The sequence below is a fragment of the Asparagus officinalis genome, chromosome 1 (genome assembly GCF_001876935.1).
Source record: "Asparagus officinalis chromosome 1, Aspof.V1, whole genome shotgun sequence".
Lineage (NCBI taxonomy): Eukaryota > Viridiplantae > Streptophyta > Magnoliopsida > Asparagales > Asparagaceae > Asparagus > Asparagus officinalis.
In genome coordinates this window covers 41,136,921-41,152,889 of record NC_033794.1, presented here as the reverse complement: position 1 = coordinate 41,152,889, position 15,969 = coordinate 41,136,921, and the positions used below count along the sequence as shown (strand labels likewise).

The 15,969-nt window shown below is 39.9% G+C and overlaps 1 protein-coding gene across 4 annotated transcripts in view; it reads left to right on the top strand.

Annotated features, from left to right (window-relative positions):
• Positions 1 to 10,075, top strand: part of LOC109823241 — a 28,799-nt gene extending 18,724 nt beyond the window's left edge. Inside the window, exons 4-10 of one of the 4 annotated variants that reach the window (XR_002242400.1) lie at positions 5,726 to 5,839; positions 7,698 to 7,772; positions 8,026 to 8,094; positions 8,183 to 8,260; positions 8,669 to 8,793; positions 9,309 to 9,389; positions 9,499 to 9,641. Coding sequence is in view for 3 of the 4 variants with exons in the window: in XM_020389527.1 (XP_020245116.1) it covers positions 5,726 to 5,839; positions 7,698 to 7,772; positions 8,026 to 8,094; positions 8,183 to 8,260; positions 8,635 to 8,793; positions 9,309 to 9,389; positions 9,499 to 9,579 (657 nt within the window). In the remaining variant the exon portion in view is untranslated. Of the gene's footprint in view, positions 1 to 5,725; positions 5,840 to 7,697; positions 7,773 to 8,025; positions 8,095 to 8,182; positions 8,261 to 8,634; positions 8,794 to 9,308; positions 9,390 to 9,498 lie in introns of all 4 variants that reach the window. The other 3 variants (XM_020389527.1, XM_020389530.1, XM_020389537.1) reach the window with 3 other exon arrangements.

Here is a 15,969-nt window from a genome sequence, read left to right as displayed (position 1 = left end):
GAGAGAGCCTCACCTACTTTAAAAAATAGGCTCCATCTTCGAGGCGTGATGTAGGAGGGTGATTTGGCTACCTCACTACCAAGTTCAATGAAAGAACTTGGTACCAAGTTTCTTCATATTTCTCATATATATATACTCCTTAAGATTCCAACTTAAATTTTCATAAGCTTTGTATTTAATATCACTAAACGCTCTTTTTGCTTCTTTCCTTACTAACTTATATTTCTCAAAGTTTTCCTTGCTCACACACTTCTGCCAATATTTATATAATATTTTCTTCTCTTTAATCATTTTTTGTAGTTCTTTATTCCATCACCAACTCTCCTTACTATCTAATCTACAACCCTTAGATTCTCCTAGAATATCCTTAGCCACCTTCTTAACACAAGAGGACATACTATTCCACATATTATTAGTCTCATTATTTATATTCCATGTATCTTCTTTCATCATCTTATTCTTAAAAAGTACTAAGTTTTCTCTTTTTAAGTTCCACCATTTAGTTCTTAATCTTTTGTTCATATTAGTTCGCCTACTCCACTTTTTAATAGAAAAGTCTAATATCATCAACCTATGTTGTGAAGTTAAATTCTCTCCGGATATAATTTTACAACTTTGTATATTAACCTATCCACCCTTCTTGTATGAAAAAAGTCTATTCAACTACTATTAGATTCACTTTAAAGGTTATCAAGTGTTCATCCCTTTTTATAAATTGTGTATTTGCTGTTATCAAATCATACGATGTTGCAAACTCCAAAATTGATTCTCGCATATTGTTCTTAATTCCATACCCAAACCCTCCATGTATTCTCTCATGTCCATTATTATGCTTGCCAACATGCTCATTAGGGTCTTCTTCTATAAATAATTTCTCTCCTAGTAGAATTCCTTGAATCAATTTATCTAAGTTATCCCGAAAATCCCTTTTAGTATTCTCGAGCAACCCTACTTGTGGAGTGTAAGCACTAACAATATTAATAAAAATAATTTTTATTAATAGTATTCCATCTCCTAGTCTTTTTACATCTACGACACTATCTTTTATTATGTTATCTACAGCTACTCCTACTCAATTTCTATTCTTTTTTTTTCTGTGTACCAAAGTTTATATCCATTCTTTTCAATTTCTTGTAGATTTTTCACTTATCCATTTACTTTCCTGTAAATAAATTATACTCATCTTTCTTCTAAAAATGATATCTACTAATTCTATTGTCTTTCCTGTATGTGTACCTATATTTCAAGTAGCTAACCTAATTTTCTTCTCTTGTAAAAGTCTCCTATCATGCCATCTCTTATGACGCTCTAGTCTAAGCCTAATACTATTTGACAACCTATTAGAGGATTGTAATGTCTTAGAACATCCTTGCTTATTTGTCATTACACCGGGGTAGTATCATCAATGTAACGCACCGCTTCTGGGGAATGTCCTAGCAAACCACCATTGGTTACTTATCATTGCATTGGGGTGGCATCGATGCAACACATTGCGGTGGGGATATCTTAACGAATATTGTATAGGATTCATGTCATGTGGATCCGACTATGTTTTATGCTGGCTGTCGGCTATTTAACGCAACCCTCCTCCTTTATCCTGGCTTAGGATAGACAGTGCTGACAATAGAATAAAACATAGCACAGACGGTGTTTTTTAGCTTGGTGCAAGTAGATCTAATGTTTATGGTTCAAAGAACCCACACATACTTCATCTCTATACCTCTAGTTGAGGTATAGGAATTATAGCTTGGAAATGCATTGAAAAGGTGCACACAGACAAAAGCAAATAGCAGCATCTTAGCCAAAGTTGTTGACTATAGTTTGGTGATAATAAGTGATTGCTTAGGCGGCTAACCACTTCATATCTTGTGTACCTAGTGTCTCAAATGACAACATAGCACTCGTGGAAAATTCTACAGAGATATTGTAATCCTCATTGTATCTATCCACTACCCTATAATTAGAGTAAAAGATATAAGTCTTGAATGACTTGCTAAACAAAGAACTTGCAGTTAGTCCGTCATCCCTTAATTTTTTTTCAGCTTGGTGCAAGTAGATCTAATGTCTCTAATTCAAAGAACCCATACATACTTTATCTCCATGTCTCTAGTTGTGGTATAGTAATTATAGCTTGGAAATGCATTGAAAAGGGAAAGTGGTCTGCATTGGCCATCAACCAAAACAAACATTGCACAGATTGAGAATAAGTAATATCAACCTAGAGCTTTGAGCAAGTCATATTAATCAACTTCTACTTCTAGATGCCCAGTTAGATAGAAGCAGACAGCTTGCCATGAGGTTATCTCCTTTGACTTCATGCAAGCAAAACTGCGCTTAGAAGTATTTAAAATATAATGTTAGAAGCTATTATTATGTGTAACACAATTAATCTGTAGTCATTCTTCTTATTTGCCTTTTTTTATCTTTTTTCTTTTACTTCAATTCTTCTCTCTTCTTTCCTACCACCTGCACCCACCTATTATGCCCCCACTTCAATTCAGCCTCTGCTAACATTAAAAAAAATCTTCTAAATAGTAGCATCTTAGCCAAAGTTGTTGACTGTAGTTTGGTGATAAGAAGTGATCAGTTAGGAAGCTAACAACCTGATGCAGGATAATTATAAATCATCTATCAAAAAATTTTAAGATCTATTAGAACAATTATAATTTTAGTAATATTTGATTTGGTTCCGTGTAGTCTTTTATTTTAGTTAGGATTTCTTTAGGACTTGATCTTGAGATCTCTTTCTACTTTAGTTAGGATTTTATTTGATTCCATCTTTTAGTTTTGCTAGGTTTTGATTTGGTTTGGATTTTAGTTTGCTTTCTAAGCTGCTTAGATGGTCTCTTTTTCTATAAATAAGAGAGGTAATCTTTCATGGGGAATAGACATTGATGAATAAAAACTTGAGTTTGATAATTCTCTCTTGAGCGTGTAAGGTATTCTTTGGCGTGTGATTTGTCACTTTGGGGTGTGATGCCCCTAAGTGTGAGGCGTAGTTATATCTAAATTCTTCACTTTAAATCTTATCCATACTCTTAACTTTCTCCCATAATCTTACTCCTCGAAAAGATCCCCACAAACAAACAAACAAAAATCAACAAGAGGGCGAAAGATTTTTGTTCACGGATGAACAATAAACCCACTAATTGTTTGTATGGTTGAACATCAATCCATCCACCACCTCCTCGAGATCTGCCACCACCTGCCTCCTCCGATGGTGTGTCCTTCATATCCAACTACGAACCCCAATAACCTCTGTTCGAGTATCGCCGTTGCCGAATCTCCTACACTCGACCCTCAATGAATAATGATCACTCCCCGCCAAGGCCTTATAATGCGGCTCTGGAAAGTTATCGACGTAAAAATCTATCTGCTCCTTTTAGATCTAGATCAGATTCGAGTACTCTCCAGAGTTCACAATATCCAGAACCTCGTACTATTCGATTGCATCCGAATCGGCGCTAAAGGCAACATATTCGAGAGCCTTGTTCTTTCGAAATAGAGTTCGGCCCGATCGGCATCAACTGGTATCTGGGCATGTTTAAGCAAATCCTCAGCCTTAGCATGTATAGGCCCATACATTGAGAAATTTTTTTTCCACTTGGCAAAGCTGCAAGAACTTAAAAAACAAGAACTAAAATTTGAAATAAATTTTGAGAAAGAAACAATATCACAATCTAAGCTTTCAAATAGAAGAAAAAACAAAGCAAAATACCAATCTTAGAGCCTGAGCCCGACCCTAAGCAGGAGAGACAATTTGAGGTCGAGCCAGAAGCTAACCAAAAATTGGAAATTGATTCAAAATCGGAGCATATACTAAAAACCTGAAGGAGAGCCCGTTCTCAAGCTTAAACTAGAAATTGAGCCAAATGTTGATCCAAAACTAATGCTCAATCAAGTCCAGAGCCCAAAATCAAGTCAAGCCTAGAACTCGAATTTTAAGATCAATATGTTGTGCAAATTGTTGGCTCAAACTAATCTTATTTTAAAGTTTGTTATTCCAGACCCTCCACTGCCAACTAAATATAAGAATTTACAACTCATATTGAAGATCCTATAACTCATGACGGAGTACTTTCAACCGGTCAAATTATTCATTACGCTCTCCCGTAATAAAACTCAAGGCCGAGTTTTCTCTAACAAAGGGAGATTTGATGCGAGATAATCATGGACCGTCTATTAAAACATTATAAAATCTATTAGAATAATTTTAATTTTAGTAATATTTTATTTGATTCCATGTAATCTTTTATTTTAGTTAGGATTTCTTTATGACTTGATTTTGAGATCTCTTTCTAGTTTAGTTAGGATTTTAGTTAATTGCAACTTTTAGTTTTGTTAGGTTTTGATTTCTTTAGGATTTTAATTTGTTTTCTTAACTATTTAGATACTTTTTTTCTCTAAATAAGAGATGTAATCCTCCATGAGAAATAGATATTGATGAATAAAAGATTGAGTTTGATAATTCTCCCTTGAGCATGTGAGGTGTTCTTTGGCATATGATTTGCCACTTTGAGGTGTGAAGCCCTTGGAGATGAGGCCCCTAGGTGTAAGACCTAGTTATATTTAAATTCTCCACTTTAAATCTTATCCATACTCCATCTTTCTCCCATAATCCTACTACTCAAAAAGATCCCCACAAACAAACAAACAAAAATCAACAAGGGGCAAAAAGTTTCTGTTCACGGATGAATAGTAAACTCATTTACTGTTTGCATGCATGAGCAGTAATTTTGCTACTATCCATCCGCCACCTCATCTAGATCCGACACCACCTGCCTCCTCTGATGATGCCGCAATGCTTTGATTCCAACTATGAACCCTGACAACAACCTCCGTTCAAGTATCGTCGTTGTCGAATCTCCTCCACTCGACCCCCAATGAATAATGATCACTCCCCGCCAAGGCCTTACAATGCGGCTCTAAAACATTATCGACGATTTCAAAATCTATCTGCTCATTTTAGATCCATATCAGATTCGGGTACCCGCCAGAGTTCACAATATCCAGAACCTCGTACTTTTCGATCGGATTTGGACTGGCGCCGAAGGCAACACTTTCTAGAGCCTTCTACTTTTGAAACAGAGCGCCTGCCCCGATCCGCATCACCACCTCATCTTTTGTGTACCATGTGTCTTTGATGGCACCATACCACTCGTAGAAATTTCTATAGAGATATTGTAATCCTCATTGTATTGTCTGCTGGCCTATAATTTGGGTGAAGCATAAAGATTCCTACGCTTCATGCTCAAACTTCTATGGTTTACATCTCTTGGAACTATTTATATAGGTCATGAACGACATGATAAATAAAGGACATACAATTAGCCCGTAATCCCTTAAATTTTTTTCAGCTTGGTACAAATACATCTAATGTGTGTGACTCATAGAACCATACATACTTTATCTCCATATCTCTAGTTGTGGTATATTAATTATAACTTGGAAATGCCATGAAAAGGGAACAGAGTCTGGCATTCGGCCCCACTCAACCAAAACTCCATGTAGGGCATTCTTGTGTCTTGTCTCATTGTGGGCAGTCAAAGATAAGTGGCTCTTCTATAGCCTGGTATTTTGAATACATGCATACTTGTTTATGTAATTTGGGTGCAAAGGCCTCTGAAGCACGGATGTGCTAGAATGTTAAAGTGTAGTGGGAAAAACAATGTATGCTACTTTGATACACATACTTACATGAGCCATGGACATACGTAATGTTCAGGTACGACTTCTATGGGCTGAATCAAGAAAGAATAACTTCAATTACCACATGTTAGAGTCTAAAGCAAATGAAGAGGAGAACAAAGTGAAAGAAGTAACTTCAGTAATAGTGAAGGTAAGCTCTGTTCTCGTCTAGATATTTCTTGAGCTCATCAAATCAGCAGTATTGATACTTATATTCTAGGAGTGCTTAGAGTAATCACTGATTGCAGGTCCTGGAATGATCCTGCCATGCATGTTTACACATTAAAGCTAACATGTAAAATGAAGTTACTAGATTCAGTCTTTACTTGCTTATCATAGAAATTATGCTTATGATCATTTGTAAAACATGGATATAATACAAGATGCAAATAAGACACAATATAGCTACTGTGATGCGACAGACTTTGAAAACCTAGTGTATGGATATGGACACGATGTGTGTATATACATGCATGCATGCATATGAACATACATGCATATATACTACTGACATCAGCATGCAGGATCAGATAAGAGAGAACAGGCTAATTCTCATACACAATGTTGATTTTGCACTTTGACGCTTAATTATAGAAAAACTTCTCTACTCATTCTGATTGCTCCTCTGTGGAAGAGTTCGGGATTGTTCAGTTTTGGATTCCCTACACCCCCCACCCCCTCAAATTTTTTTTTGGGGGGTGGGGGTGGGGGACATGATTGCACGAATGAGCAGATTAGGTCAAGCCTGTTATCAGGTTAATCACAGTTTCGAGAAGCCTTTTAAGCGGTAGAGCTTTTTCAGGGATATCCTATTAGCTTTCACAAGTGAACGGATTTGCAATAAAGAAACTAATTTAAAACATTATAGCATGCAACTCAAAATCACAGTTTTCAGAAAAAATTGAATCTATTGAATATGCATTAACGTGGGCAATCTCCTAACCAAATTTCTACCTATGGTTTGAAACATTAATGGAGAAGATGTAATGGAGAAGAAGTACTAATCAGCTCATGACAAATTAGAAGGAAAAAAAATAATGGACCAATTGATTCTTCATGATTTTTCTTGTCTAAATTATTGAAAGCTAGCTAGTGTAATATTAAAATTCTCTCACAATGCACTTGGTTATGAGCGTTTAAGGATAATTAATTTCACTCTTAACCAGATGATACAACAAATAAAACCTGATCTTTTAGAAGAAAGATATAAGAATATAGAAAGTGGGAAATGGAGGAGAGAGAAATTGTAGTGATTGTGGACTTCACTAAACATCTAATAAGTGGTAAATGTTTAAGTGGGGGTTTATATTAATATTAATATTATTTAATACATACAACTACCATACATAATGTCTTTTAAAATATATATATATAAAGCATGGAGCCCCTGCCTGCTCCCCCAGGCTCATCCCTGTGCTCCACCATCTTTATACCTTGGGTAAAAGGTTTGCAAAATCATCTAATAACTATGCATTTTCTAATGCCGACAGCTTCGGTACTCTGATAATTCTAAAACTTGCGGAGTACCACTGGCATACTTGTAAATAATTGCAACTTTTTTCTCAGTGCATTTGTGGGAACCGTGCATTTGTGGGAACCGTATTCACAGTTCCGATGGCATAAAACATATATGACATACACTCATGGGTGTATTCTTCAAAGCAATTTTTTATAACTGATTGGTGGACCCCACAACCTTGCTGTTGGGCTCCAAGTCCGTCGTCATTCCAGATTTCCAGACTTCACCATCACCTTGAACCTAACCACATCTATGCCGCCGTCAACCTCAATCATTAATGGATCATGTAAAGCAAATTCAGAGTTGGACACTAAAAATAAACTAGAGGAACACCTCGATAGAATTCAGTCTCAAGTTCCCAAGGGGAAATTTATTAAAAGAACAAAAATGAAAGGAAAAAGAAAAAAAAGAAGAGAAATTAGAAGAGATCCATTTTAATTTTCGAAGAGGATTGTGGTTTCTTTACTAATGTTGTGGTTTTCTTGAGAAGCACCGGATTGGGCATGGCGGCTACAATTCAGTTTCTGGAGGTAGCTTCAGTTTTACTCTTGTGGAGATTGAAGAGGTTAAATAACTGTTCTGCCCTTTACAATAGTAAATAAGTAACTCTTATTTTTAGAGTACTGAAGCATTACTCTTTTCTAATTGGTTTAGTTTTTAATATATTAGCCTATTGATGATCTAGTAGATCTACTGAATTTGTCAATATTATTATACTACGTGCTTTTTACTCCAAAATTTGGTTGCACAGCTTGTTTATTTCTGCTAACAAAGTATTGAAATTTGTAGTCATGAAATCCTTGTGCTGATATGAATAGATGGAGAATATTATTACAGAGCAATGGATTCAAATCAGACAACTTGAGCAATCACTTCAAATGATGAAGGTTCTTTATTTGTCCCACTTATAGAAGTGAGTTTAGAACTGCAGAGGCTAGTTATTAACCTCTTTAACTATTTACTTATTTCTTATAGATTATGAAATCAAATGTTCATAAGAAAAGTACAGCAAAGGCTCAGAAGGAAAGGCCTATCCTTTTTAGTGTTTTGAAGGTAAGTTATTGTACATTCATCTATTTGTTATGACATAATATCACATTCTTTCATTGGTTAAAAGCTCTTTAACACTTAAAATCCTGTCTTAAAGATGCACTATAAATCATCCTACAGCTAATGAGCTATGAATCAGCATGGCATTTTATATTCAATAATAATAGAGATCTCGTTATTTTGATTAGAGTGTTGAGCAGGAACAGTTCAAGAGTAGAAGATTTGCTACTGAGGAAATAATTACAAGTTTTGCATGTTAATTTATGCATGAAAATCACCTGTAGGAATTCGTAGCTGCTAGACTAAAAATTCACAGAATTGAGTCTGTTAGGAGATTTGTAGTCTCTATTTCATATGATTGGTTTTCTCTTGTGCAGTTTATGAAAGGTGTTCGCTATGGTTATCTTTCAGATGGTGGTGGACCTGACTTGGTTGATGCTTTCTTTCCTGGAAATTATATCTCAAAGTCTTTTATATCTCGAGCTATTGATCATCTTAAAAGAATGTGGTCAGCTATTAAAAAATGGCACCATGAGGTGTTAATCTTTTCCTTGTTTCTTATTAACATTAATTTATCTTCATTTCACTTTGCATTTTAGAAATATTATCATATTTAAGACCAAAAATTCCTAAGACATAAAAAACTAAACGTCCCACCCCTTTCTAACACCACCATACACTGACACCATACCTCAACCCAAAAGAAAAGGATAATCCATTGTTATTGAAGCCCTTAATTGTCCCTTGGGAGTATCTTGCAGAACCTTCTGCTATATAACTGTGCTATCTCCATGCTAATGAGTTTTCAGTCCCCTGAGAACCTTCTGCTTTGTAACTATCTCCATACTAATAACTTCGCAGTCCCCTTTGTTCCTTACGCATAACGCCGGATGGTTTCATGATCTTTAAATGTGAAATATCAAACATTAGTTTACTGGTCAGCAACAGACTTGATTTATCTTGCTGAATTCAAAATGCACTAAGCATGGGATTACCTTTTAAAAAAGTATTTCCACTAGACGGTATAACTTTTTTAACCTCTTTAATCCAGCTTCAAGGTTCAGTAAAATGGGCACTGGAGATGAATGAATTCACTGCTCCTCTTGCCAACAAGGAGGTCATCTTCTTTCTGGTATTCCCTTTGACTTGTATGCACATTCGTAGTTATGATGCCATCTACATTTCTATTTACCAAATTTTTCGTATAACCATTTTCCATTTCATTGTTTTATGAACCTCAGGCCTCTGTTCTAGTTGTGATGCCAATAATGAGCGCTTGGGGTCTGTTTTGTAACCTTTCAGAAAGCTGGACTGCTGACTGAATAATCTAAGTTCTACCCAAGATTTGAAAGAGTCGCTGTAAATTTAAATTGTATATGCTCACAAAATTCTCCTTATGGACATGTGTAGATTCCTCAGAAGCAACCGATCTTTTCCAAAAGGATTATTGTTCTTGTCCAAAATTGAAGTATTTATGACACTTCTATTCCTCCAGTGCTTTTGCTTCCGGGGTACTTATCCGCAAATAGAACATTAGCTTGAGGGCGCAGCTACTCGATCATGGCATGTTTACACAAAAGCTCACCACTCGCGAATTCTAACTTCTGTTAGATCCATCTATTTCGATATGTGGATGAGTTACTCTGATTCTCTGAATGTAATTGGTCCTTTGGTCCGGATTTTGGTTCTTACTATCTGTACTTGGTCAACACTATATATCTTGAACTTATCATCTACTTTCATTTGAGTGAAAGGCTTACTGATCTCTATTGCGAGGAAAAATGATTCCCTTAATACATGGCAAAAATTTACAGATGAGCAACGCTGTACAATACCCCTCTTACTTGAGAAGGATTAAATTTTTAGATCTGTATGTCCTACTTTAAGTGCCACTGCAATGCAGTGCTAGCATCTTTTGATGATCAAACTACCAAATGCTTCAAATTGCAGATACGAGACTTGTACTGTTAGTATTACTGTACCAGGTACTTTTATTCTTGCTGCTCGAGACTTGCTATTGCTCTATGCTATGGACAGCACAAGCATCGTGCGCCATTCAATCATGCATTTTGCCCACCACAGTCAATGCATCTCTCTTAGCCATTCACTACCATATACCTAGTGAACTAGTATCTTCCCCTTTCACATTAGAATGACTACCCTTCTATCTCATCTGTCCGCTTATATCTCAAAAGATTAGGCATCCCAATTGCAGTCATAAGATGCCTTCTCTTGTAAAACTGTAGGCAATAAAAATTGTCTTTACACAAAAGAGCTCAAATCTCGCCCATTAGAGCTCGCTTGCGTGCTCAAAGAAGGCAAAAGGCTGAGCAGAGCTCGCCTGCAAGTCAAAACTCGCCAACACGCTTTGCACGCCTGCAAGCCAAAGCTCGTCTGCATTGCTTAACTTGCCAGCACAAGTCAAGCTTGCCTGCATTCAAAAGGCCAAGCAGAGCTCGCCTGCAAGCCAAACCTCGCCAATCTCGCCTATTTGCTTGACTCGCTAGCACGAGTCAAGCTCACTTGATTATCGAGCTCGTCAGCACGAGCTCGACCTTGCCTGAACGCCTTCCTCGCCCGCATGAGTCAAGCCCGCATGCAGTAAGTTTGCCCGCACGAACTTAACTTGTCAATGAACGCCATCTCACACACTCGAGGGGCCCGCCAGCCGACCCCGCCTGTTCGCCAAACTCGCCTGCAAGCTCGTTTGAACGTTCAAACAGTTCTCAAGCTCGCCTGCAAAGCCTGTTAGCCTCGCTTGAACAGTGCGAGCGGCTGCTTGCTTGTGGGAGTGGGCCTACCCACTTTCCACGTCCTGGGAATGAGGCATGGCTCCCATCACCCTTATAGTGGTCACATTTCATAGCTATAGGGGGAGTAGCATCCTTACTCTTATTAGTGGTCACATCCCTGTAGGCAATAAAAATTGCCTTTACACAAGAGAGCTCAAACCTCGCCCATTAGAGCTCGCCTGCGTGTTCAAAGCATGCAGGGCTTGTTTGCGTACTCAAACCAAGCAAGAGGCCAAGCCAAGTCGCCTGCAAGCCAAAGCTTGCTTGTTTGTTTGGCTCTCCTGCACGTGCCTGACCTCGCCAAACCTCGTCAACCTCGTCTGTTTGCTTGACTCGCCAGCACGAGTCAAGATCGCCTGATTATCGAGCTCGCCAGCACGAGCTCGACCTCGCTTGAACGCCTTGCTCGCCCGCATAAGTCAAGCTTGCCTGCAGTGAGTTCACCTGCACGAACCCAGCTTGCCAACGAACGCCAGCTCACAAGCTCAAGGGGCCCGCCAGCTGACTCTGCCTGTTCGCCAAGCTCGCTTACAAGCTTGCTTGAACGTTCAAGCAGCTTTCAAGCTCACCTACAAGCCTGTCAGTCTCGCCTGAACAGTGCAAGTGGCTGCTTGCTTGTGGGAGTGAGTCTACCCACTTCCCACGTCTTGGGTAATGAGGCATGGCTCCTATCACCCCTATAATGGTCACATCCCATAGCTATAGGGGGAGTATGCTACTCCTTACTCCTATTAGTGATCATATCCCACAAATCAACGGATGGCCCATGTTATCCCTTGCTTATTTATAGGACCACTTTGCCAACATGAAAGAGGTCCAGAAGGTTCAGCATCTGGGAAGTTTGGGCAGTCTTGCTGCTGGTAATATTCTTCAAGAAAGCTTAGCATCTCTGAGGCTCTTCAAACAGAGGCTCTCTCATTAGCTTGCTTGGTAGAACTCTCTTAGATTTTTGCTTGGATTGTTGAAGTAGACTCAATCTGAACTCTCAGATTTGAGACTCTTGGCTCTTTACAAGCTCTTGCATATTAGCCTTCTCCAAGCATTCGATCTTGATACTCATCAAGCTTGGGTATATTCGAACTCAATCACCCCGGAGCTTCTACTTCGTACTGAAGCTCAACCGTAACTTCGCTCGGATCGTCCAAGGGAAGCAAACTCGACATAAGCATCGAGGGAGGCGTTCTATCGCTACCGAAGAACCCACGTTAAATAAGGAGAATCTTCTCTCCGCTTCTGTTGTAAATCTTGGATTTCATTGATTTGTAACAAACATTCAACTAATACAAATCTCACATCGAGACCCAACTTTTATTCCCCTACAGAAGATGGCGACCACAGTGGGAGTAAAAGTTGGGTCTCAATGCGAGATTTGTATTGGTTGAATGTTTGTTACAAATCAATGAAATCCAAGATTTACAACCGAAGCGGAGAGAAGGTTCTCCTTTTTTAACGTGGGTTCATTGATAGCTATAGGATGCCTCTCTTGATGCTTGTGTCAAGTTTGTTTCCCTTGGACGATCAAATCGAAGTTACGGTTGAGCTTCAGTACGCAGTAGAAGCTCCGGGGTGATTAAATTCGAATATACCCAAGCTATGGGATGTGACCACTATAGGGGTGATGGGAGCCATGCCTCATTACCCATGTGGGAAGTGGGTAGGCCCACTCCCACAAGCAATCAACCACTTACATTGTTCAGGCGAAACTGACAGGCTTGTAGGCGAGCTTGAAAGCTACTTGAACGTTCAAGCAAGCTTGCAGGCGAGCTTGGTAACAGGTGGGGTCGGCTGGCGGGCCCTTCGAGCGTGTGAGCTGGCGTTCGTTGGCAAGCTTGGTTCGTGCAGCGAACTCACTGCAGACGAGCAAGGCGTTTGTAGGCATAAAAAATGCCGAGATTCCAAAGGTGAAAAGAAGGGTCAGGGAGACAAACCCCTTTCCAATCAGAAACGAGGTTCGTTGTTTAGAAAAGATCAACCTCGAGAACGAGAGTTGCCATGCAGCAGAACTCAACATCGAAGGATAAAGTTCATTATTGAACGAAGCGGATCTACGAGACTCGGAGCTCGTCATTGGACATGAGGTTCGAGGTTCGCTAGTGAATACAAGACTCGGAGCTCGTCATTGGATACGAGGTTCGAGGGTCAATGAGGTTCGAGGTTCGCTAGTGAATACAAGACTCGGAGCTCGTCATTGGATACGAGGTTCGAGGGTCACTAGTAGATATAGGGTTTGAAGCTCGTCATTGGACATGAGTTGGACTCTAGCTGTCAAATATGAAGCTCGTTATTGAATACGAGGTTCGAATCTCGTCATTGGATACGAGGTTCGGAATTCATCATTGGAGGTGAAGTTCATCAATGAAAACAAAGTTTGTCATCAGACTTAAGGCTCGTCAGTAAAGACGAAGCTCATTATCAAAGAAGCTCATCAGACTTAAGGCTCGTCAGTAAAGACGAAGCTCATTATCAAAGAAGCTCACGAGGCTCGCCACGCAGCGAGGCTCGACATCAAACACGAGGTTCGCCAACGCAGGGAAGTTCGTCACCCACATTAAATCAGGCTATAACTGCTACGGAGACCCAGTCAGCCACGTGGGCTAAATCCAAGGAGTCAGTTACGCCCACGATTCCATGATTGTAGCACATCAGTTACGTGCTCAAACCTTATAAATAGCCACGGATGGCTACAGAGAAAAGGGTTGGTTGGTTAATTGAGACTTTTAATCATCAGAAATCAGAGCTTTTGTGTGTAAGTCCGGAGATCGAACCTCAATTCCAGCCGGCTAACAAAGGTCAGAAGCTCTTGTGATCTTGTTCTGATCGTCAACGGGAGGCAAGCTCAACTCAAGCATCGGGGGAAGCATTCTTTCGCTACCTAGAACCCACCTAAAACAAAAGAGAAGCCGAATTAATCTTCTCTTCCTCTGTAATCGAGAGAGAGTGTGAGTGATTGTAAGGGTTTCGTACCAAGTGATCGAACCTATTTCTTAAAACAAGAATATCAATCCCAACATGAATTTTTCGACACTACAGACGATGGCGACCACAGTGGGAGCAGCTATTCTCTCCGATGAGATGGTGGTGGCGTAGTCAGACAAGATTGCAATGGGAACGGACGTCGAAACTCTGGTCATCAAATTTGACCAGTCCAAATAAGAGGAGTACCTCTCCTCTGGTAAGTCTAGTCCCATGAAGGCACGAAAGTGTCGTCGAGTCTCGTATGAGACTTCAGCCCAAGTGGCTTCTGATGATTCAACTCGAGTTAGTCTCGAGGAAAAGTCCAAGCCCCTCAAAGAGGAGGCTCCAGAAACCCGAATTTCGGCTTCTACTAGCCAAATTATGGCTTTGGATGACGAACCTCGCTCAGTTCTCACTGAAGCAAAGGTTTCCGTTATTCCATTGTCGAGACGTGCTCGACAACGTCAGCGTCAGAACCAAGCTCGCCGCAGGGCTCGAGCTTTGGTCTCGCTAGACGGTTTTCATTATCGATCGAAGGTTAATCAACCTAAGGTCAACAAGTCTGACGAGGGTCAAGTGAATGAGGAACGTTCGAAAGACAGACCTCATCTTCGTACCCTAGTAGACTCAGAGCATGAACCTCGTCCTCAAAAAGAGGTTCAACAAAATCAACAAGCAGTTCATACCGAGGTTCATCAAGAAAACGAACCTCAAGTTAAGAACCGACCGAGAAGACGAACTCGCCAAACTCGTCCTATCAACGAACCTCGTCATGCAAATGACGGAGTTTGTCAACTTACTCAAGGCCGTCAACCTCTATCATTTAGAGGGTCTCGCTCGGGTAAAACCAAGATGATGGAGTCGACTGGGGGTTGTCCAACTGGTGACCTTCGGGATTATCTCACGCGCAAGCGCAACATGAACAAAATGCAATCGCATTGCTGCTGTGAGAAGCTCATATCTGCGGTGCTTTCCCAATGTCCATGTGGGGAGTCGATGCATAAATCTTCAGTCTTCGAACGATTGACTAAAATGCCAATGGCCTCATCATCAAGAAGAGGACGTTTTCATCCAAAGAAACAAACTTCCAAGAATCGCCACATTGAAGTGATGATCAACATGGCCATCAAGGGTAAAAGCAAAATTTTAGCTGATGATTCGGAGTCTTCTGATTTTAAAAGATCTCCCGGATTACTAGAGGCACTTATTGAAAGCCAGGGCGTTTACCAACATACTCGTTCTTGTACTGGGGCAATGATCCTATTAGACTACCGCAAACTAGCGGGTTTATTCGGTAGTGTCGGTGAAGAACCTGGAAATTTGGTCATTGCTACTTCTCAGTCTCCAACACCGACCAAAGTGAGCAACCAAGTGCTCACATGACAGGAATAGAGGAAGAACTCTCACGGCAGCTGGAAGATTAACAATCAACCATCCTGAAGCAGCAAGAATCCATCACACGCCTGGAAGCGATGGTGAGAGGCTCCATGAGGGGAAGGAAAAGAAGAAGAAGAAGACTCATTCCCAAGCCTCAGGATCTAGGTGTAGAAGACCTTCACCTGTTGATGAAGATCACTACGATGAAGACGGTGAAGAAAAGGTTGTGAAGATTCATTCTGAATCGTCTGAAGCTGAATCTAATCCTCGTACGAAAGAACGAGATCAGAAATGGGAAGATTTTCAGAAGCAGCTTGACGCACTAAAGCTTCAAGAAAATTTCAAAGAGTTGGGGGTGTCAAGACTCTATCCAAGTGAATGGGATGCGATCCCGTATCCTCCGAAATTCAAACCACTCAACTTGGTACAATTTGATGTCAAGGGTTCTCCAACCCAACACATCTATTATTTCCAGGCACAGACTGGACACATAGTGAGGAATGATCCCATTATGACTCGACTTTTTATTAGTACCCTTAAGGGGGTTGCTTTTGAGTGGTTTCGCAGACTCGAACCAGGGTCAATCCA